This window comes from Fringilla coelebs (genome assembly GCF_963513975.1).
Source record: "Fringilla coelebs genome assembly, chromosome: 3".
NCBI lineage: Eukaryota > Metazoa > Chordata > Aves > Passeriformes > Fringillidae > Fringilla > Fringilla coelebs.
Window position 1 is genome coordinate 108,039,375 of NC_140030.1, and position 22,331 is coordinate 108,061,705.

Sequence of the window (22,331 nt, forward strand, 5' to 3'; positions counted from 1 at the left end):
TTAAACTGTCATACTATTAAGACAAAGTGATAGAGAGTGACAAAAGATATCCAGTAGCTTTATAGCTCTCTAAAATATGAAACCAGTCTTGACTGCTTGATCACTTTCAGATTAATGGTTTAAAAGGTACAATACTTTAATGAGCCAACAAACTAAAGCTTATAGAGGCAAAAGAAAAAGAAAACAACAGTTGGTGAGAATACAAATATATTTTCAGGAAAAAAAAATTAAAAATCAAGAGTTTTAAATTCTCAGCCTCTGCATGAAAATTTTGTTTTCCTCCCTGTGCCTGTTGATGATAAAGGTATCCTTTCCCCTTCTCATGTTGATGCATAATCAAATACAAATAGACATGGCTTTGATGCTATTTCAGTTCCTAAGAATAGCGATTAAGAAGAATATTGGTTTTTTCCCATGCCTGGTTACAGGTTTTATTTCCAACTTCAAGTGCTAATGGGTTTTCTAATTGTTTTGGTTGTTGTTCCTACACTAAGAACTAAGATTTTCCTATGGCCTTCAAACAGGATCCCATTTTTCAAACCAGTCCCTTGAACTGCTGCAAGATTTAAAGGGAGGTCACACCTCAAACATGACCCTTCCTCTTCCTAACACACATCAATTGCCTTGATACTTTGTATTTAATTTCTATCACTAAAGTACATGGGAGGAAAAATGCACCTACTGATGAGCAGCTTTTCTGTCCCTCCAGAGATACTTTTTGGTTAAAGAGGAAGAATTAAAGATGAAGAATAAAACACCAACCATCCACAGCAGGGTAAATTCTGATGTGTCATCCAGCAATCCCTTTTATGGGAATCTGGTCATGATCTGAGCCATATACAAACCCAAGCTAACTACCACATTGAATCTTCCTCAACAATTTTCCTGACCTCTAGTCAAATTAGCCTTTCATAAATGACCATTACCATGTGGTAAAACTACATATAAAATACAGCAAAGTTTTCCCACACACAGAAATTACCACTGTTGAGGAAATAACCAGAAGCTCTCATCATAGAGAAAAAAATGACTGGAAAAACAATTTTCATATTTACCTAAGACATTAAGGACTACAGGAGCCTAGTGAGATATCTGCTACGACAGCCAGTGTTTGATTTTACATTATAGTTAAGAGAGATCTAGATATTACTGAATGAGCCATGTTCCTGCTGCAGCCGGCATATCCCAAAAAATGAAAAAAAAAAAAATTGTTGAAAGCTAGTTATATGAAGTCTGCAATGCTTTCTTGGTATTTGTATCTTCATGCCTTAATGTACTATCCTGTAAGATTGCAATTTGCAAAGATTTCCTAATTTTTATTCTCACATAACGGACTGGCCGACCAATGTGCTGTGAAAATGTTAGTGGTTTGCAAGACAAGCTCAACATCTACACAACATAGTCCAATAACCATCTTCCTATTTGAAACATGAGGAAAATTTTTGACAATTCCACTTTCAAAGTGCAAAAACATTCAAGCACTGAGCTGCACTTTGTGGAAAGCTAAAGTGTGACAGATGCCTTCACAGTAATTGCCAATCAGACAACTACACAGCAGCTGAAAACACAATACATCACTTTGATCTCCTGGGCCCTCAAAGTATTCACAATCAAGGAATCAGCATGAAGAACATCAAATATGCAACATTTCAAAAAAACTGTCTCCGTGGAACTTAAATATGATAATGTATATTTTGTTCATATTTCATAAAGCATTTCCAATCCTTTATTATGCATATGAAAGGATAGGTTCTAGCTTGCAAAAAATAAACATGAAAGGTGCTTTATATTTTAGAGACATGTACGTTTTCATCGCATAACATAGGTGAAACAATCATTTAGAAAAGTCTGAATTGCTTTGAGGGGAAGACATTATTACAGAACACGCTTAATTAAGTCCCACTGCTAATTGTGTAAAATGAATACCCCGTTGAATTAGACTGTGGGGAAATGAACCGTGCACACCAGCAACACGTGCTGGCAACAAGAACAGAGAAAGGCTCGACTTACATTTTGCAGGTAGGTCGTATCCACAGGTAATTTTGGCTTGTCCAGTCTCACAGCCACTCAGGTTGCGACACTCGGCAACCAAGCAGGGCCCAGCAGCTCGGTGTATGCAGCCATCCACTACAAAACAAACCCAGAATTTATTAAAAGCCACTTTTTATGTTGCCTTTACTCATGGTCATAAACATTTACTGCCCATTTTTACACCCACATCCCAGACCAATTGATCTGTAAGTTGATATCTAAACATATAAATTTTTTTCTTTTGATAGAATTAGTCAGTGAGTTTTGCAAAAACAATGTTTAGCCAACTTCTGCTAATTGAAAAGCAAACATCCAGAAAATGTAAAGTAGAATAAAAGTTTCAGTTTTAGAAAAGGATCTTACTGAAGGCTCTAAGAAATTCTCACGACAAACTACGAAAAGAATTTGATTCCCATGTAAACGCCTAAGTCTCTTTTACAACATACCTCTGACACTTCTATGACTGCACAGGTCATTTAATGTCACCATGCTACTAATGCCTTATATAAAAATTCCAAGAAATAATGCTTATTGTTTTGAAATGTAAAAAATACCTACTTCTGAGCTTTTTTAATTTTACCATTTTTTACAATTTTGCAGTATTCATGCAATATTTTGCAGTTAATTAAAAAATAATTACTAAAGGTTGCAATTGCAGCTAAGTATGCAAGAAAATTTGTAGAGTGCATAGATCTTATTACCCTCAGGAGCCAGCAAAAGAAGAAAACAAGGCTGCTGGCACAGCAATTCTGCCCTCTCAACGTGCAATCCAAGAAATCATTTACTGTAATTATAGCAAAAAGTTTGAGGAAAAAGGATAGAAAATAATAAAGGAAGTAGTGTATGCATGAACATATTCACTTGAGTAAAGCCCTAATTCAGCAGCAGCTACGGAGTTCAACTAGAAGAAATAATCTTCACGTAAACTACAACATCAACTCAAGAGCTAAAATAAGCTCAAGAATAAAGGCTAAACAAATACTTATAGAGTGAAGAAAGGAAGAGTCTTTATGAACATAGTTTAAGATTTATTTCAGATTTTATTTCAGATTTAACTAGCTCAAACTTAGAGCTGTGCCCTGCAGCATGTTTGAAGCAGTTAAAGCAGAACAGGTTTGGAAAGCCAAGGGGGGATGGGTTTTTAAGAGATTCACATCACCTGGTCACTCAGGAGCTGTGCAGCTTCCTGCAGGCTCCCATTTGGGCAACCCATGGCACTCAGTGTTCCCCCTGACCACGCAGAGCCCGCTGGGGAAACTCCCTCCCCCCGGAGATGAAACAATTGCTGTCCTCTCCACCTTCAGGCCATAACTGGTTTTATGAGGTGCTGAGTATTTCCTGAAGGCAGGCAGCCCCAGGTGGGGAGGCAGATAACATCTTCAAGTGGATGAAACTGTCTTCTGCTAAGTGTTAAAAACCTGACTGTCCTTTCTGAGGAGTTCTATACCAGAGTTCATGTTCAGGTGACACAGTAAAATAGGATAAGCAGCTCCTTGCAATACTCCATGCCCATCCTGGACACATTGTCACTGATTTTCAAAACTGTTTTTTGTCATACTTTATATTCGCAAAAGATAACTGCAGAATCATGTGATACTGCACTTTCAATGAAATTTTCTAAAATTGTTTATTGAAAAGACCATGGATGCCAAGCCACCAGCTGCAAGCACATTGCACATTCTCTGTCCCACAACACCAAGGCCTCTTATTCTACCTCACCTGAACTTTTGCTTTTAACTTACCCAAAATCTTTGCTCGACAGACTCCAAGATGCTACTGAAAGAATAATATTTTCTAATGTTAAGGGCAAGAATGTTTGAAATCCATCCTGTGCTCATATACCCAATTTAATTGTTTTAACCTAATTACTAAATGCTCTTCCAAACCAAGCAGGATAAGTAAAGTATGCATTGAAACCTCAAGAATATTTTTATTAGCAGGACCACCACAATCTCTACCAACCTTGGCACTTCCTGGGACACCAACATAAAAACAGCACAGATCCTTAGGACTAGCACTTTGTCCATGAACCTTTACAGAGGAAGAAGTCCTTAGGAATACTGGACAAGGACTTAAGACCATGCAAGGATTTGCTTGGTGGCTGACAGATCATTCCCACTCCTGAAGTCCTTCCTGTCCCCACCAGTTCATCACTTTCCTTCGAGCAGTGTCTGTGCAAGGCTCAGCTGCTCTCTCAACTGCACAAACCAAACTCTTCTTCCTCAAACTCCATTCACTTTAGCACAAGTCTAGCTCAGAGCACAGCCAAACAACAGGCCCTGCAGATGGAAACCATCGCCTCTGCCAGGGTAGTGGAAGCACAGGCTTGTCACTTCTAAACCTGTGATGGATTAAAATACCCAATATCAGCATTCCATGTGTCAGAGCAGCTGTGATCACACAGGACATCCCAGCTCCCCATCCATAACCCCCCTCATGTTGGAAGGGTGCTCTTAATGCAAATACAGCTACGATAAAGACGGCCTATCAGTAGCTGCCTGATCCCATACGTCTGTGTCCAACCTTTAGAAGCAAAGAAGCTCCAGAAGGATGAAAGAATAATTGAAAAAAATTGAATTCTTAACAGAGAAAAATCAATTCTATCACAACCAATCCTGACATATGACAAGGAAAATGGAAGACATCTGCCAGAATGGAACAAGCAGACATGCATACTTCCCTTATAAAGGTGGCACAAGAGAAAATGATTGAATACTCCAGACAGGCTTAGATGGAAAAGTAGAAATTAGCATTTGATATACTTCAGTGACTGATGACATGGCAGAATGAAAATGGGGGCTGGGAAGAGGGAGAACAGCACCAACAAAATTGAAACCCAAAACCCAACCACCCAAAACTTTCATAATAACCGCTTTTTCCTATCATACTTCATTAAATACATGAATAGAGATGACCTCTGGTTTATGCAGCATTTTTTATTTCATAACTCAATAACTCATGCCAGAAATACCCTATGATACAAATAATATATTCACTTCAGAACTATTTTGAAGTATATTGCCAAATATGAGCACTCTGAATAACAAAAAGTAAGATAATTGCAAAGGTAAAGTAGATAGACAAATTTAAATATGATTCTTCAACCTCTGCTCCAACATGTCTTAGCCATATTAATTAAAAAAAAAGAGAAACATGGAACAGGAATGTACAAAAGATTTACATGAGATATTCTGTTTTCTGGAGGTGTGTAGTAACTAGTAATGTCAGTGTACAGAGAAACAAGCACTATTAACAGGGAAACTTAGTGGAAATTACAGATAATAACAACAACCTCAGGAGGGAAAAATTATGGTCAATGACATTTTGTTATCCTGGAGTAATGAGGAAGAAATTTACACCATAATAATGGCATGCTGCCAAATTAATAGAAAAGTGAAAACTCTTTATTGGTATCAGATATTTCATCTCTATTTTCAATTTTCAGTTTGTTATATAGATGCTCATCTGCATTATTCCAAACAGATCTGAAAATCATTAGGCCATATCCCACTGCTCATTGTATAACTGGCTGAAAAACCCAGTCAAAATCTGATTTGGCATCACATGACAGTGACAAGGAATTGTGCTTTATCACTGCTTTCTACAACCAATAAAAATATGTCATTTCACTTCAAAGCCCTCACTCTGCCTTAAAATTCCCCATTTTTTCTACAGGCTGCCTTCCTGTTCAGGTTTATGGAAATCACATAGATATGCTTTGGGTCATTTTCATACAAAAGTGACCTGCCATTTAAGGTCTATGGGAAAGATGTGGGAAAAATCCTGTAGACAAACTGTCAGTCATAGCTGGAAGAAATCCAATCTCTGATCTGCATGCTGATCAATTGACAATGCTTGAAGGAACTAAAGAGAGGGCTTCTAACTATCCCCCTTGGTCCTGTGCTTCTTGAAGTGAGTTTCAGGCTCATAAACCAAGCTACTTTGAAGGATTTTTGAGAGCAGTGAGTCCTGCCTAGGACCACCAGTGAGGCAGCAAAAACCCACGGGATGGTGGAGAACACCCTCTTCTCTTCTGCCTCCCACCCCAACAGACTGGTACCCCACAATCTGAGATCCCATAAATTCTCTGAAATGGCACACAACACTTTGGCTTTTGAATGACTGCAAAGACTTAACGCAGGTTGACCTGTCTTTTGAAGAGTGATCCTGTTACCCAGTGCCTTCATGTGTGGAGAGCCCAGAAAAACTGGGTTTCTGTATTTATTGTTTCACCATGCTTGGGTGGACAAGCACATGGAAGGAGCTTCTCAATATTGAAGACCGACAAACATGAACAATATCCTGAAGGCTGAAAAACAACTGAAGAAACTTCAGATTCATTTCATCTCTGTAGCTCAAGTTGTTCATGCTTGTGTAAAGCTATTAAAAGTGGTACTCTAATTTTTTTTCTCCATGAAAAATAATAGCTATTTCATTGCATGCTTCCATAAGTTTCAGAAGCCACTAGGGACAGCACTTTGTTCTCCCAACAACTCACCAGAAGCCATTAATGAAGAAAAACTATTTCCAAAGCTACTGCACTCAATGGCATTGGTTGCACAAAGAAGTCAGCTGAAAATAATTGCTTAAAATACATGAACAAAGTCAGGTATCAAAATAAAAATCCTATGCAAAAGGGGAGCATATGAATAATATCATGTTAAACAAAAATATGTAATCTTCGACACCATCTTTCTCCCTAGACACTGAAGGACACTAACAGGTGAAATCCTTTCTTAATTAATTTATTGTAAAACAATTCCATTTGTCCTCCAGAATTCAAGGGTTAAAATGATATAGTAAAAATAGCTAATTTACTGCTATAGAATATAGAACAAATCTATTTGTTAGAGAAAATTTCTCAAAATTGCAAATGAAGCAAAAGCACAGGAAACACAGAATTAAGGGTACCATGGGATGCTGCTTAAAAAAAATAACCTCAGCAAAACTAGCCTTGCAGTGCAGATGGTAATAAAAAGGGTAAGGTAATCTAACACCACAGCAGAAAATACAAACTCCTCCAGGAATAATAAGGCCCAAATTTCTTTTGTGACCTTCTGTGCAAGGCTGAATAAAGTGAAGGTATGATGTAAACAACATATGCAGATTTATTATGTTACATTTCAAGAATCTATATAGTCTTTTTTCCATAGTAATTCCTGTTCTCTGGTGCTTTTCCAGATTTTTCATTTCTTATTTTCAGTAGGAAATTCATGAAGTTTGCTTATTTAAGAAAGTCACCTGTGCTTGATATATTTCTGAAGAGCTACTGCTCTTCCACATGGCAAATGCCATGAGTGCATAAAACCAGGACAATGTCATTGCATTGGATGCACTGCTGGGGACAAAAAGGAAACTGCTTTGTGCACTGTAGGATCTCTGTTACACACATCCTCCTTCTTATGGACCTTCCAAAAGTGCCCAATGCAAGGGTGTGTGTGGCAACCAGAAGGAAAACAAACAAACAAAAACCATCACTCTCCAAAAAAACCATCACTGAACCCCCACATAGCAATCAAAGAACCAACTCACAATGAAACTCAGCCTCATTCTGCTAAACCCAGTAAAGTACCTCTGGAAAGTTCATTGGAATCAACTGCTGCCAAAGTTGCAACTGTACCTCTGAGACCAATGTCAAGAGGAAATAAACCCTGCCATCAGGAGACAACAGGTGATGCTCTAACGAACAAAGGTGGGGATCTTAAAAAGATTATAACACAGATGCCAGTCAACTGCTAGGAACAGCAGTTTTTATTACTGAGATGGCCTTTGTCATTGGGAAGTTTAATGAACTGGAGATTTTTAATCAATGGACTGGTTTATAGGCCTCCAACATAATTAATTTTAAAAACTTAGCAATTACACAGTATTTCCTGTCCAAAATCTCAGCGTTCAAAAGCATGATCTTAACCTTTATCCTTAAAATTCTCCATCTTAAACACAAAAAGCACAGATGAACCATTTATTTTGAGATGGCTAGCTCCCTGAATTAGGTTCAGATTTCATCACAATCTACATTCACGTTCCTCAAATATTCATAATTTCAAAACCCTTAGTGCATACACCTTATTTAAGATCAAAATGAGACGTGCAAGTCTTGATGCTTAAAGTACTGATTACCTAATGTGTCAATCCACATTCTCTGCACAGTGCCTTCTTTTCTTAGAAATCAACATACTGAGGCTGCACAAGGGGCCTTCCAGCAGGTAGAATTACAATTGGGGATCCTCCCACCTCCAACCAACCATGCTGCAGAGCAGGTTTAATGAAATATAACAATAAAACATAATAAACCATTATTCCAGTATATACTGCAAGGAACAAAGCCACTCCTAACAATGCCAGGTGTAAACCTTATTGTAAAGTCAGACATGGGAAACTTGTATTTCTGAGTATTGTTTAGCTGAAATCCTATAAATTTAGCATTACAAACCACCAGTAATTGCCTGCCACGGTGAAAAGTACTGGGAATTAAATTTTAAAACCTATTGGTTGTTTTAAGAGAAGGTTGACCTTATCTGGATGCGTTTTCACAGTGAAGCATAACAATAGCAGCTGAAACATCCAACATAATCAATGTCCTTGCCATAAACTGGCAAAAAGCCCATGTGGATAAAGAAATCCACAACAATTCAAAATAAAACTCACTTGCCCACATATCTGCAAATTTAAGTGCCCTACATTTATTGCACACAGCCAATTATTCCTACTTTGACAAAACACAAACCAACAGGAAGCTCACAAATTTTGGCAGATTTTTTGTTTTAGTTAAATGTCTCAGGATACCAAAAACTCATATTAAAAATAAACTAAAAGCCAAGTCAAAGTTGTCCTGTCATGCTGGCAATGATGATTGGCAAATTCCTTCCATAAACAACTAAACAATGAAGAAAGTGTTCGTTTTATCTCACACTTATGACATCACCTTTCTTAGTCTTCGAGTGCTCTGCTCCAATTTTGTAGATGAGAGCTGTAATGTCAATAGGATTCACACTTTTGTCAGCCCACTCAAGCAGCATAAGGGCTCAGAGAAACACGGGGCTGATAAACCTGTCTGAATGTCACACTTTTGGCAAGAAAAAACAGTAGGAAAGGCTCCAATAGTGCTTTTCCAGTTTTTCCCAGTCCAAACTGCTGACATTAAGGCATGTGTGAAGGAGCCATTCACTTCCTTTTAATTGTGTGGAGACACCTGACATGCCACACTCTTTCCCAGATGGAAAGGAGACAGCTAAGCCCTACATACAGTGAGCACAAAAATTGCTTGTTGTTGTTTACTGAGGAAGGAAGTGATAAATTTGGAGAATTCAGGCTACCCTGTGCTATTAAACCAAGCTCAGCTCCCACTCCTCCCAACTTGCTCCTCCAGCTTCCCAAAAGAAAAGAAGGTGCAAGTTGTTTTAGGTGGTATCACCCTGAAGAAATGGGTCTGGCCACTCTGAAATCCTTTCCTGAGCCTCCTGGGCAGCCACAGTACTTTGCTTCCTGCAGCTGGGTACTGCACAGATTGGAAAGACAAAGGTTTATATCTACATTTCATTGCAAAGACGCCTACTTTTTCCTGAATTTTTACTCATGTTACTGTGCTATTATTACATGGCTGTCATTTTTTAGGAATATCCATATTATTGCCTTCAAAATGTCTCTGAAACCCTCTTTGCCATGATAGCTATTAAAGACATTGGGCCACTTCTGTCATACCAAGATCTGTCTGGTGCATTGAACTATGGATTCTCTTTTTCCTCCTGCATGGTTCAGACACATTAAGTTAAATTCAGAGGAAGACTAAAGGAACAAGAATCTGATAAGATAAAAAGCATGTCTTCTAGGGCAATGAAAATCAGATTTTGTTTTTAAAAAGCTATTTACTGATGCTATGATGTTGCAATAAAGAACACAGAAATGGACAAACTGGTATGATTCGCTGTCCAGCTGTCTCAGCAACCAATGTCTCCTGATGGCCAAAGAAAATGCTTAAAGAAGAGGGCAAGATCAGAGAAAGAAATTACCAACACTGGAAAAATCACAAACATGAGAAAGATGTCTTTTCTGTATGACTATGGCCTTGCTTTTTATCGTGTGGTTTTGGCATTTTTTTGGTTTGGGTTTGTTTTTGGTTTTGGCCTGGGGTTTTTTTGCAAGTATTTTCTACGTGTCTCAGACCCAAATAGGCTTTTGAATTTTTATCTTCCAATTCTATGTAGTCTTCTCCCAATGCAGACAAGGAAATTAATACCACAGGTTATTCTGAGAAAAGGCATATTGCTAACCTAGAAAACAGAATGATAATAGAAAAACTTTCTATAATCCTTAAGGAAGTTTTTTGTTTAGGGGCTTTTTCCCCCTCATTTACAACACATACAGACAAGTGCTTCTTCTCTGTTGTCTGATGTCTATTTTTCTTTGGATTTTTTGTAATTCATCTTTTTCTTCTCTGTACATTTCAGAATTTTAGAGCTCAGCACAAGAAGACAGGAGACTGCAAGGGTGCGCTCCATTACTTATAAATGTTTCAAAAATTCTAAGTGCACAGGCCGGTCAAAGCAGATGAATTGTATTAAGCCAGAACAGATATTTGCATTTTTGGAGTACAGTTATTAAGCAGTCATCGTGCAGTGATTATACAAATTTATTCACTACAATCAGCCAGCAGTTGACAGGCACAGGTCAAGGATTTAGACGGAGCAGGCTATCAAGTAATAATTATAAAATGACTGTGTAAAAGGAAGCCTTGTAACAGTGATGCATCCTCACAGCCTAAAAGGCTTTTGGCATGTCATTCCAGAGAATTTTAAAGGTACAGAAAACTGAAAAAAAAAAAAAAAGTATAATATTAACTATTCTTTCCCCACAAAAATGCAAGGGGAGGTGATATAAGCCCTTCTCAACAGAGAACATGGAAGGAGGCCTTTCTCACAGAGATCTTTGTGGATTTGAAGCCTGAGGGCTTCCATAAGGAAATATGACTTCTAATTAAATGTAACTAATTCAGACATGGGAGAAGGTGATTTTTCTCTTTAGCCATAGAGTGCACCAAGCACCAGAACACTATACATCACTGCTGGAATGAAAGAATACATTAAACTTACTGAGGAAGCCTGGGAGAAGACACTGAGCCAGAGCCAGACAAAGGGGGGTACATTGTGCAAAGGGAATAGCTCCACTTCTGAAAAATCTTTCAAAAGAAAGGTGGGCAGATCTGCCAAGAAAAACCTTTCATGATTTACAGCTGCAAATATTACATCCTCAAAAATTTTTGTAAGGAATTTGATGGTTTGTTTTTAAGAGCCATCTCTTCCCTTCCCCTCTAACCCATACAGGTTTAGTTTGACCATGCAGCAGCACATCATCGTCCTGGAGGTTTCCATGATGCACCAACTGTGAGAGAGAGGGTGAAGAAAGTACCAGAGGAAAGGTCACTTACAGAAGCAAAGTACATTTAGTGCTGGGCATACTTGAAAAGGACTTAAACCTTGGGAATTGTAGGAACTCTGAATTAGGGCAGCAGCTGGAATGTACAAAGGAGTAAGACTGAGCATCAACAAAGGAGATACTCTCTGCCTCGCAGCAAGGCTTAACAGGCTCTAGGAAAACTCCAAGTTATTTACTGAGGAGCAGCTGTTTTTCTTATTTCCTAGACCATTCTCACTTGTGCTAATTTACTTTTATTGTGAACCACTGAAGGGAGAAAACTTGGTTGAGATACTTCTCAGTCTGCAATCACAGAAACATCCTCTCAGTTTGGAGTCCTGTTTCAAACCAGATTAATTAATGGTATTACATATACAAAAACTGCTTTGCAATAGGTAAATCCAATTGAATGCATTACAATGTATTTTAATGGAATAAATACAAGGGAAGAAAAAGGTAAACACTAGATTAACCAGAAAATCATGTATGAACAAGGTTCTTTCAGACAGTGTTTTAACACAAGCCTGAGAAGCAATTACCCATAAAAACAAATATTCTCAAATATTCTTTCCTTTTGTTAAGAGCCTGTGACAAATCCGACATACTACACAATCAAGAAAAACATAACTTACTAGGTCTTGCCAAAAGACAACTTACAGGATCTAGGACACAACCAACATTTAGCAATGCTGAAATATCAACTTGCTCAGCCACATGCAAAAATATCACATAAATACAACTTCCCCTCTGAAACCAGTATCATCTCCTGATACAGACTTACACTACAAATCAAATGCAGAAGAGAAACTATTGATTCGCACTAATATGTCAGATTGCATGGCAGAAACTGACAAATCTACAAAAAAATATTAGATCTATATCTCAATCTATAAAAAACCACAACCTTCACACATAATTAACTGTATCTGCTGTACAGGAGCAAGCTGCCATCATCAGACCATGCCTTCCTTTTCCACTGCTAGACAAATTGGGTCTGACAGCAAAGTTCTGTTTCCAAGGTAAATGGAAAAGCCTTATACTAACTTAAGATTGTAAGAATTATCTTAAGAATTATGAAGTGGAAATTAGTGACAATAATCATGAAGAAACAGAAAAGAAATGAAAACCCTCGAGTGTTTGTTTATTTATTTATTTAATGACAGAAATAAAAACAAGATAATGGCAAAGCCTGAGATAACTTGCCTTCCACATTGCCCACTGTACTTGGGGGTTATTTGCAGTGCAATCACCTTGGACAGAAATAATATAAAAACCTGAGAAGGGCACAGAGCCTGATAACAGCAAGAAACCATTAGAGTTAAATGGAAGACTGATTCCAAAAGTTGCATGGGGAGCTTCTCTGAGCTGCTTCCTGCCCAGTCCTCCACAGGGCCACACCACAACAGCTTGTTTAATCAAGTCCCACACAACCTTTTTTAACCTACAAAAAAGGTAAACCTGTAATTAATGAACTTGTTACTTATCTGAGCTGGCTGCAAGCCTCTTTATGCTCCATGAGTTGTGGGAAGGGAAATTAAAGTACTAAGCACAGCTTAAATTTACAATCTAATAGTTTTCAAGTAAGAAACAAGACATCCCACACAGATGGCTATATTTACCAGTTCGGTAATTCCCTCCCAAATAACTTTATGTTTGTCCTAAAACACCATTAAAGCATAGATAAGGAACAGAAGAACTAAAGAGCTGGTTAATCTGTGTAGCATCATTATGTATTATTTAGTTTAATATCTTCTTGTAGTAAATACAAAATCATTATGTGCCATTTTCTTCAAGAGAACATTGTAGTAAATTTGGTGTTGCAACAGAACCATTAAAGTATAATAGTGTACACAGAAAAATTCTACTGATTAGCAAACAAAAATATGTAATTATAGCCACAGTGTGGGACTCAGTTGGCTGGTGTTTTATTGCATACTGTTCTGTAAGACTACTTTGCTGCCAAAAATAATGAGGAAAATACTGAGCTGCTAGTTCCAGTTGTACTAGAGTTTTTGTCTTGATTTTATTGACATTTATAAAGCGATCGTCACATGTAACAAACAAGTCACATTGCCAACACTGGGAGCTGCAGTCTGCAGTGATTAACGAGTAAACAGCATCAATTCCATAGCAACATTCTACGGATGTGGATCAATATTAACTGATTTTTTAAAGAGGTAATTCTGAGCAACACTTTGGCCAAAGCATCTCAAGTGCTCTGCAGTTTGAGCAATATTAACAAAATAATACAAGAGCACTGAGACATGGCTTTAAAATGAAAAAGCAGCTCAACATTAGCCCATAAAAGCTGCAGTAAACACGTTCAAGTGTGCATATTTCCAATATATAAAAACACAGTTTTAAAAGGAAATACATATAATCATGAGTAGACTGAACAATATATATCCTGTGATATTTGGTATTATATTTACGCCTCCAGATTTTATTTTCCAGCTTCTATTAAAGGGAGGAGACGGAATAATATATATTTGATGCATTGTACAAAAAAAAAAAAAGATGGCGACAGTTTAAGAAGCTTGCAGAGAAATTAAAATCACAAAGGGTTAATCTGTTTCTGAAAAGTTACATTGAATGTTTACATCAGAAGCATTAAACCTTAGGCAGCTCATATCTAAACTGCAGCCTGATATCACTAGAAAGGAGCAACCACTCCAATATGACAAAGTGAGAGGACAGGCACTACTGGCTGAAGGTACCAAAGCAACAAAGACTGTATATGTGATGAACCCTAGGAATAAATTCCTCTTCAAGTTTGGCCTCCTTTCTAGAAACATTTATAGCACAAAATCTTAACCCATTTTTAGAAAAATAAAAAAATACTTAATAATTTGTCAGTGGTGTCAAATGTAGAATAAAGTTCAACATGATTCTTATTATTAATCCACCCACTCTCAGAAAACACACTTTTAAAAACAGCTTCGCCTACTTACTTTCATAGAAGTCAAAGGCTTGCAAAGAGCAAGTCATGAGCTGGATTATGAGAAGAGACTATGGTGAATTGGGCAAGGCATTGTAAACAGCCATCTATACACGGGATATTATCTGCACTTTTCTATTAAAATTTACCATTTTGGGTACATCTTCATTAGCAAATACAGAGGACCAATAAGAACACACCTGTGGAGTAAAACAGCTGGTGGTGAGAGCCTGCTGTATGAATACTAGATACAGTTTGGGTGCTTTTTGATAGTGCAAAGGGTTTTTGTTTGTTTGAGGGGTTTATTTATTTCTATTTTGAGCTAGATCTTGACTGCTTCTAGGGCTGAATGACAGTCTTCCAGTGGAATGGATTAGGGGTACATTTTCCAGTCTACTTTTACCAGAAAGAAACCTGGCTCGTCTGCTCCAAGGTACATGATAATGCTAAATATCAAAGTGTTTAGCCACAGGACATGGGAGTTTCCTTTAAAAGCACATGCTGGGCCCTAATTATAAAAAGCAAGGTGCATCCACCTTGTATGGGGTTTGAGTTGAAATTTATTTGAATTTTTCAGGATTTTTAGCCATGCCTGAGTTAGTGTAGCTCCAAATAAAGGGGGAAAGCCCCACTCTCACTCAAATAAAACAAATCTTTACATTTTCAAAGCAGCAGTTTGGTACTGAGCCTGACAACCTGTATGAATCAAAGTTCAAAAGATCAAAGCAACAACTCACATCAAACTCGAGCTCTGTATCAGCCACGCACAGAAGTCAGCACGATAGGATATTCATCCCTTAAGGTTTTAGTTGTAAACAGGCACTAACAAACAACTGAGCAATGGCAGAACAAAAACATGCAGCAGCCACCCTAGGGTACAGGCATAAACAAGCCCTGTCTTACAATGACTAATACATTCTGCTTGCAGTGGTGATGTTAAGGATGAAGCCTTGGGAGCCAACGAGACTGAGGGCAGGACAGAAACTCAGAGCATCAAGGAGACTTACACAAATAACCTAATCCTATGGTTCTACTTACTTCTGATGGGCAGATGGAGAAAAGGAATCCTCCCCTGCCTTCACAATATTATATAAAACATTTTACACAGCAGAGTCCTTGTGAAATACACATCTAAGGTCAAACCATAAGAAACATGTGTGAATATGCTGAGCAAACATTTTACAAGACAGTCTCCAGAAGACCAATGGTTAGCTTACAGTCCCACACCATAAATATCCCCTTTATTCCAGTATTACCAGCATCACACTGTAAAGACAAGCTGGTCATGATCCTGTGGAAAGATGGTGTCTTTCACTCTGATAAATGGATATCTTAGACTTACAAGCTTCAATATTATTAATGGCTTTTATTTTCAACATTTATGCTTTCATAGAGTCAGAGAATAAATTAGGCTGGAGCCTTAAGAGTATGCAGTCCCACCACCTGCTCAGGTTCCCTTTACAAAACAAATGCATGGTTGAACTAGATCGGCCTTCCATCCTTCTGAAGTGATGAACAACTACAGAAAAAAATGAAGAGCTGTTCCACCATCTAAAATCTGTTTATTGTTATTATTTTTACTAATTATGTTTATGCTCCAGGGTAAAACAACACCCAACACCTACATGTTATAGAAAATAAATGCTTTTCAATTATTAAGATGGAAGAGTGAAAGCTAAACAATAAAGAATGAAGGCTGGCTCAAAAGGCTCGTGCAAAAACAGTCCCGAGACGACACCTATCCAAGTTTGGCAAGGTGCCCATTTGTGGTGATAGCAAGAACCACAAAAAAATAGGTGCAGCTAAAGTATTAAGGAGGATGAAAGCTCTAAGCTGACAGCAAATACAAACCAGATCTGAATTCTCCAGTCAGACTCTGTTTGGGGAGGCCAGGCTATTATTTGTTATCTGAGGACTGAGGTATGCACAACATGGGCAGGCGCTGCCGGCACAGGGATGAGCCCAAAGAGCTTTAATGAGGGACAGTCTGAAGCCTCGAGACTCTCTCTGTGTAACACAGTGAGAGGCAAAAGAGAAAGGGGTGACTTTTAACACAGCCTTCAGCAGAGGCACAGGGTTCTGATTTATTTTTCTCACATCCAGATCTTCTCCTTAATTTTTCTCTTCCTTTTCAACAACAAGGTTTTATTTATAACTATCTCTTCTAATTAGAAGGCCAACTTCCTGATCTCTTGACCTATTGCACAATATAATTTTAATTAGTTCACACTGACATGCAAAGGCCTGGAGTTGAAGTATTGCTTTGTCTGAACAAACCTATTTTGCCCATTGAAATTCCTTACAGAAACATCCCAACAAAAGACTTTTTAAAGCATTTTTTAAAACATTACTGTGCAAAAATTCAGTGGGATAGAGTAATGTTGTAAAGAGTGATGTTCGTGACTTTCTGAAAGACAGTTTTCTTTGTTGAACTACACTTCTTTCATAATTCTTTAAAAATAAATAGGATTTTTTAAAATTGAGTACCAATGTATCACTCCTTCTCAATTAATGCCTTATGTGCATGTCAGCACAGCTACAGATATTACAAGAATATTTGTTTTGAACAGCTCTTTTATCAGAGAACTTTATGTACTTTGTAATGGAGATGGACAACAAACAGGAAAACACAGTGAAGAAAACTGAGGGTAAAATGATGGGTATTATTTCCAGTACTGTTCAAACCCTCCCTGTAGCTCCAGAAAGCCCCAGATCTCCTGTCTCCCCTTCACTCACTTCACACTCAGCTCTTCCACACCTCCAACCTGGACTTTTGGAGTTGCTGGCTAGGTGCAAGTCACATGTGCTATAGCTAATCTGAAATACACCAGCCACATGATCCCAACAAAATATATAATGGTAGAGCTCCCTGGATTTCCCCAGCTTAACAGAGGCTTTAACCTCTCTCTGGATGTCAATTTTTAGAAATGTTTTAGAAATCTACTTGTTTTCAAACTTACAACTCTCTATCAAGCACATCTGCAATTAACCCTTAGATTAAATAAGGAGCTGGGAATTAATAGTAGGTAAAAGACAGCACAAGGAAACCAGAGTAGGAGTGTTTCAAAATCTGCAGACTGCTTATATAGGATGGGGCACAACCAAAGCACAAATTGACACTATCACTATTTCCTTTCCAGTTGGACAAGAAATCCCTGACAAAACTGTCTAGGACTTCAAGGAGTCCCAGGTCACACCACAGCAATCTGCCTATCTGTGAATGAGTAAGAGAAGTCTGTGCACCTGTGGTCAGGACACTTACAAAACACAGGAAAGATCATGGACGTGACAGAGAGGATGACTCAGTGAGCATCAAGGCTTGAACTTCCACCTCTAGCATTTATTAGTGGAATATTGACCATCATCCCATCTGAACGTTTTCTCATCTTCAGCAGATTCCCTATCAAATATGAGTTAGTGTTGCAAGTCTACCTACTTGAAAGCAACAAAATAGCTCTATGAGACAGCATTTGCACTTTTTTTAGAGTCAATCATTGTGAAATTACTGATATCCCCTTGATATTTTAAATAGATACCCCAGAAAAGTACAGAATAAAAAGTGGCAAGAAAAAAAGTTTAGATAGCCATGCTCAATCTTTCTCTTCTATTATTCATTACCCTGCAGGTTTTAAGGGGGAACGCAGTCGTTAGGGCTTCTCAGGGAAACCTGGCCTAATTAAGTTTTAATTCCAGCAAATCAGGGGGTATACTTCATTCCTGTCAAATACAGAGACACATTTAAACACCATTTCCCAAAAAGACAACATCCCTTGGTAATTCCACAATGGATTTAGTCCAAAATTTGGCACCATCTGTTTATCATAAAGGGTGTTTGTGATTCAGAAGTCCAACCAGCCTCTTGGTCTATAAGACCTTGGCCACATCTTCCTCCAGAACTCTGTGAACAATCAAAAAATCATTGCAGAACAGCTCCAAAAGAGCCCCTTCCTTCCTCTTAAACCTCTTTCTACTTATTGGCTTCAGGCTACACTTAAAATGATGGAGAAGTGCTTTAATAGAAACATTTTATTTTATATATATATATATATATCTATCTCAGGGTTCAATGCCCTCAAGCATCAAAAATCAAAGGGACTGCCACAGGAGGAAGTGCAGATATTCATATGTAAAGCTTTTTGGAGTGTATCAGTGCTAGGACAAGCCAGAAGATCCAGTAGCCAGTGTCACTATTCTCATTTCCATGGATGAATTCCTAAATTAATCTCAAGGACAAAATAAATTGTTCCCACAATGCAATGGACAGTAAGGAGAGCGATTTCTTGCAATACACAAGATTCCTTAACTGAGAGGAAAGCTTCCCCCTCTGTTGTCACTGGTCTCTTTAATGGTCCTTTTTAAACATATCCTGGTCTTGAGCTTTGTGAAAGAATTGAAACCCAAGCCTTGCTAAAACACACACAGAAATAATGTGTGTATGGGCACAGCAATCACTACAGTCAATTAGGTATCCATGGCTCTGCTCCCATTCCTGCTGCAGTAGGTGTGACTGTTGTACTTTTCCCCCAATTCTCATGCTCCATTTACTTACACTAGGCCAGATACTGCTTCACCACATAGCAAAACAAAAACTGCTACAAAGTAAAGCAGAAATGGATTTACAGTGTACAAAACAAGGCATATTTTTAAAAAACATTAAACTGGATGCAATACACACGAGGCACCACAGAACATGAATGTGGATTTCATAAAAGTTTCTTCACAAATGAGGATTCTGGAAGCATTCTCCACTGGATGCAGAGACACTTGGGTAGATGCACAAAGCACCACACCAACTGCAGTGCTCCTGTCCCCCAGCACAGGTATGGGAAAACAATTAAGCTTTTGTCAAACATCCTTTTTTCAATAAGCAAACAAATTCTTTCTAAATACCTGTGCTGCCAATGTCTCCCTCACATGTATAATTATACAGCTCTTAAAACACTACAAACAGTCAAATGGCATTGTTAAATAACCAAATGTGTTTTCTCTATCTTACTTCTGATTATTCAACATTAGCACATAAATTGACAGTTATTAAGCAAATGATAAATGTTATCTATTCATACAAAAAGTGCTTTACTGAATCAAAACCATTAACAGTTCCCAAGAGCATAAATGTAATTCTTCTATACTACTGAAAAGAAAAGCTACCAAAAAAATTAGAAAAAGAAGAGATGTTATTACATTCAGGAGCATATGCAGACATTCCCCAGAAGAGGCAAGTAACAGACCTGACCTAACACAGTACAGCTTAAAAATCATTGTAAAAGGAATTTAGTGTGTGTAAGATTAGAAAACATGAAATTTGATTTCTTTTCCTTATGCCTCAGACCTTCTGTAATGCTTCTAGACAATTTTCCCAGAAGAAGAAATACTACAAATTTTAACCATAAATCTACACTTGTACTTTTTTTTTTGATACATAAAATGTATCCTTTGTCAAGCACAATGATCACATTAAAGAATGGGAACATAAAGTTATTTGTGTTCAAATACTTCATCTAGCTCAGAAGATTAAGGAACACAGCAGAAACTGGAAGGACAGATTTTAAAAATTCTTCCAGGACAAGTATTGGTGACCTAAAGCTACAGTCTAGAAGATGTCCCATGTTCCCCTACCTTTTCAAATGGTGTTACTCTGACATCTGCCAGGGAAAGGAACTGAAAATATGCTTTGAAAGGACCAGCATTGTTTTTCTGCTTGGAGAAAAGCACATCTTTGTACTTGTAAGATATCCCTTCCCCTCTGTGTGACTTCTTGACTTAGCAACACCAGAGTTTACAAAATGGCCATCCAGCAACAACCAGCACAGCCACAGAGCAGAGCCTTTTCTCTTGGTTTTCCTCCATCACACTTTTCAAGCAAAGGAGTGGTATGAGGTCTCAAATCATAAAGTGAATATCCTACAAGTACACGGTTTTCCCTAAGAAAGGGAACAGAGGTACTTCTGGCTAGTGAGACAGGAAATGTGTAAATCCCATCCCACTTTCTCATTTAGGGAGTTTAATAAAGCAGCCCTGTATTGTGGCACACCAATATATTTTGGCAGCATTTGGAGAGATAGCACCTCCTGAGCTGTGAGTACCACATTTTACTGCACCCTGTCAGGTTAGATAAAAGCTGTCTGCAACTTTTATATTCTTCCTAGACAGAAGAGTTACACAATATTGCCAAGAAGCTATAGAACCATACAGGGTAGCCCATCACTACTGCCAAACAATAAGATTCTATTTCTTCCTCTGTCTAAAAGGTGTTCTGGCAATTCTACAAAGATTCAAGAAAACAGCATATTCTCCAGCTACTCTGCAACACACATTGAGACAGGGCCTTAGAGAATCTGACTTTGGAGACTGACCTCTTACAATTTCTTAATTTATAAAACAACCTTCCTAGGAAATGATTTTTTTTTTCCAGTTTCACAGTTAGAGAACAAACATTCTTTTAAAATCAAGTTCCTTCTTCCAAAATGAGTCCTAAAGGAGTAAGGTACAAAGCAAAAGGAACAGGGGAAGTAAGGAAATAAGAGCACACAGTAAGTATGTCAATTATTTCACCATGCTAAATTTGACTGGAGAAGAGAGAAACTTCAGTTAATAGCAGGCTGATTATTCCAGTAGGGCCACTTAATAGTAATGATGGAAAGATAACACTTGTTTAGCTAGTGTTTGTAAAGCACTTTACATTCCTCAGATAGAAGAACTATAGATATGCCAAACACCATCATCATTACACCAGCTGCTGCTCTGACTCCTGCAAATAATGAAAGGTTGTGACATTATTCCGGGCAAGCATATCCTAATGTAACATCTGGGGATGGGAGGAGCACACATGACCAATCCCTCCATCCTATATTTTATGCATGAGGAGTATTAATTTATCATGTGGTCAGAGCATGGTGGCCAAGAGGAACAGCTTGGAGCTGATAATGCTTCCTTGAGAGACTACAGAGTTCCTCTTGGGAAGACAAGAAGAGATCAATAAGCATGAGAGGCAAGCTGCAATAATATGGGGGTTGACTCTCAAAGCAGTCTTGCTTTTAAAGAAATTTGTTTTGTTTACTTTGTTGGAAACTCTTAAAAACATCTTCCAGTCCAGTGCTCAATACCTTTAGGGCACAGTTGCACCTTTGCCAGAAGCACTAATTAATTACTCCTTCTGACAAATATTTTGTACAGAGTTTAATATAGGTATGCTTTATTACTCCAGGAATTTAAGATTTCACATTAGAAAAAAAAACCCCACCTGTTCTATTATCACAACAATAACTAAAGGAGGAAAGATACAAAACATGCAACACAAAATGTGCAAAACTCTGAATATCAAAGTAGGAAGGCAACTTTCTGCAACTCATTTTTCAGATCATTTATAGTAAATACAATTTAAAGTCCAAGTTATTTTTGCTACTCGTCTATCAGATAAGAGGCAACAGTAGCATACAGTGGCAATAGTAAGAGTGCAGTGGAAATGGAAAGGCATGACAAACAAGCCTGTTCCAGAACAGAGAAGACAGACAGAGAAGTTTGGTGATGCTTTAGTTTATGGGAGATGCCCATTATTGTTTTCAATGGTGAGGTGATTCATTAAATGGTCTTGGGCAGACAAGTCTGTCAATACTGAAACAAAGCAATATACAAACCCATCATTTTAATTAAGGACTTAGAGGATGTCCAGTGAGTTAATTGCTATTAAAACACACACAAAGAATGTTCTCGTTTCATCTGACGTGTTTTCTTACAGACTCTCACAGGAGGAATGCTAAATGTAATGATAAAAATGTTTTCTGTCTTTCTGTGTAGGAAGAGATTATCAGCAAACTAGGACTTAAATTCCACTGGATAATCACTGCATAGGAGCTGATTTTACAAGGTACACATGTGGCTGTACTACACTTAAATATGTATTTAATTCAACTAGAAATTCTAATATCAAGGTGTTGCTTTAAAACATCTA

General features: G+C 37.9%; 1 protein-coding gene across 6 annotated transcripts in view; it reads right to left on the reverse strand.

Moving 5' to 3' along the window:
* The window catches only part of MACROD2 (mono-ADP ribosylhydrolase 2), an 842,889-nt gene that overhangs the window by 579,054 nt on the left and 241,504 nt on the right, over window positions 1-22,331 (reverse strand). For all 6 annotated transcript variants that reach the window (XM_084203116.1, XM_084203115.1, XM_084203114.1 and 3 more), the window contains one exon: window positions 2,011-2,127. In XM_084203116.1, coding sequence (XP_084059242.1) covers window positions 2,011-2,127 — 117 coding nt within the window. The remainder of the gene's footprint in view (window positions 1-2,010; window positions 2,128-22,331) is intronic.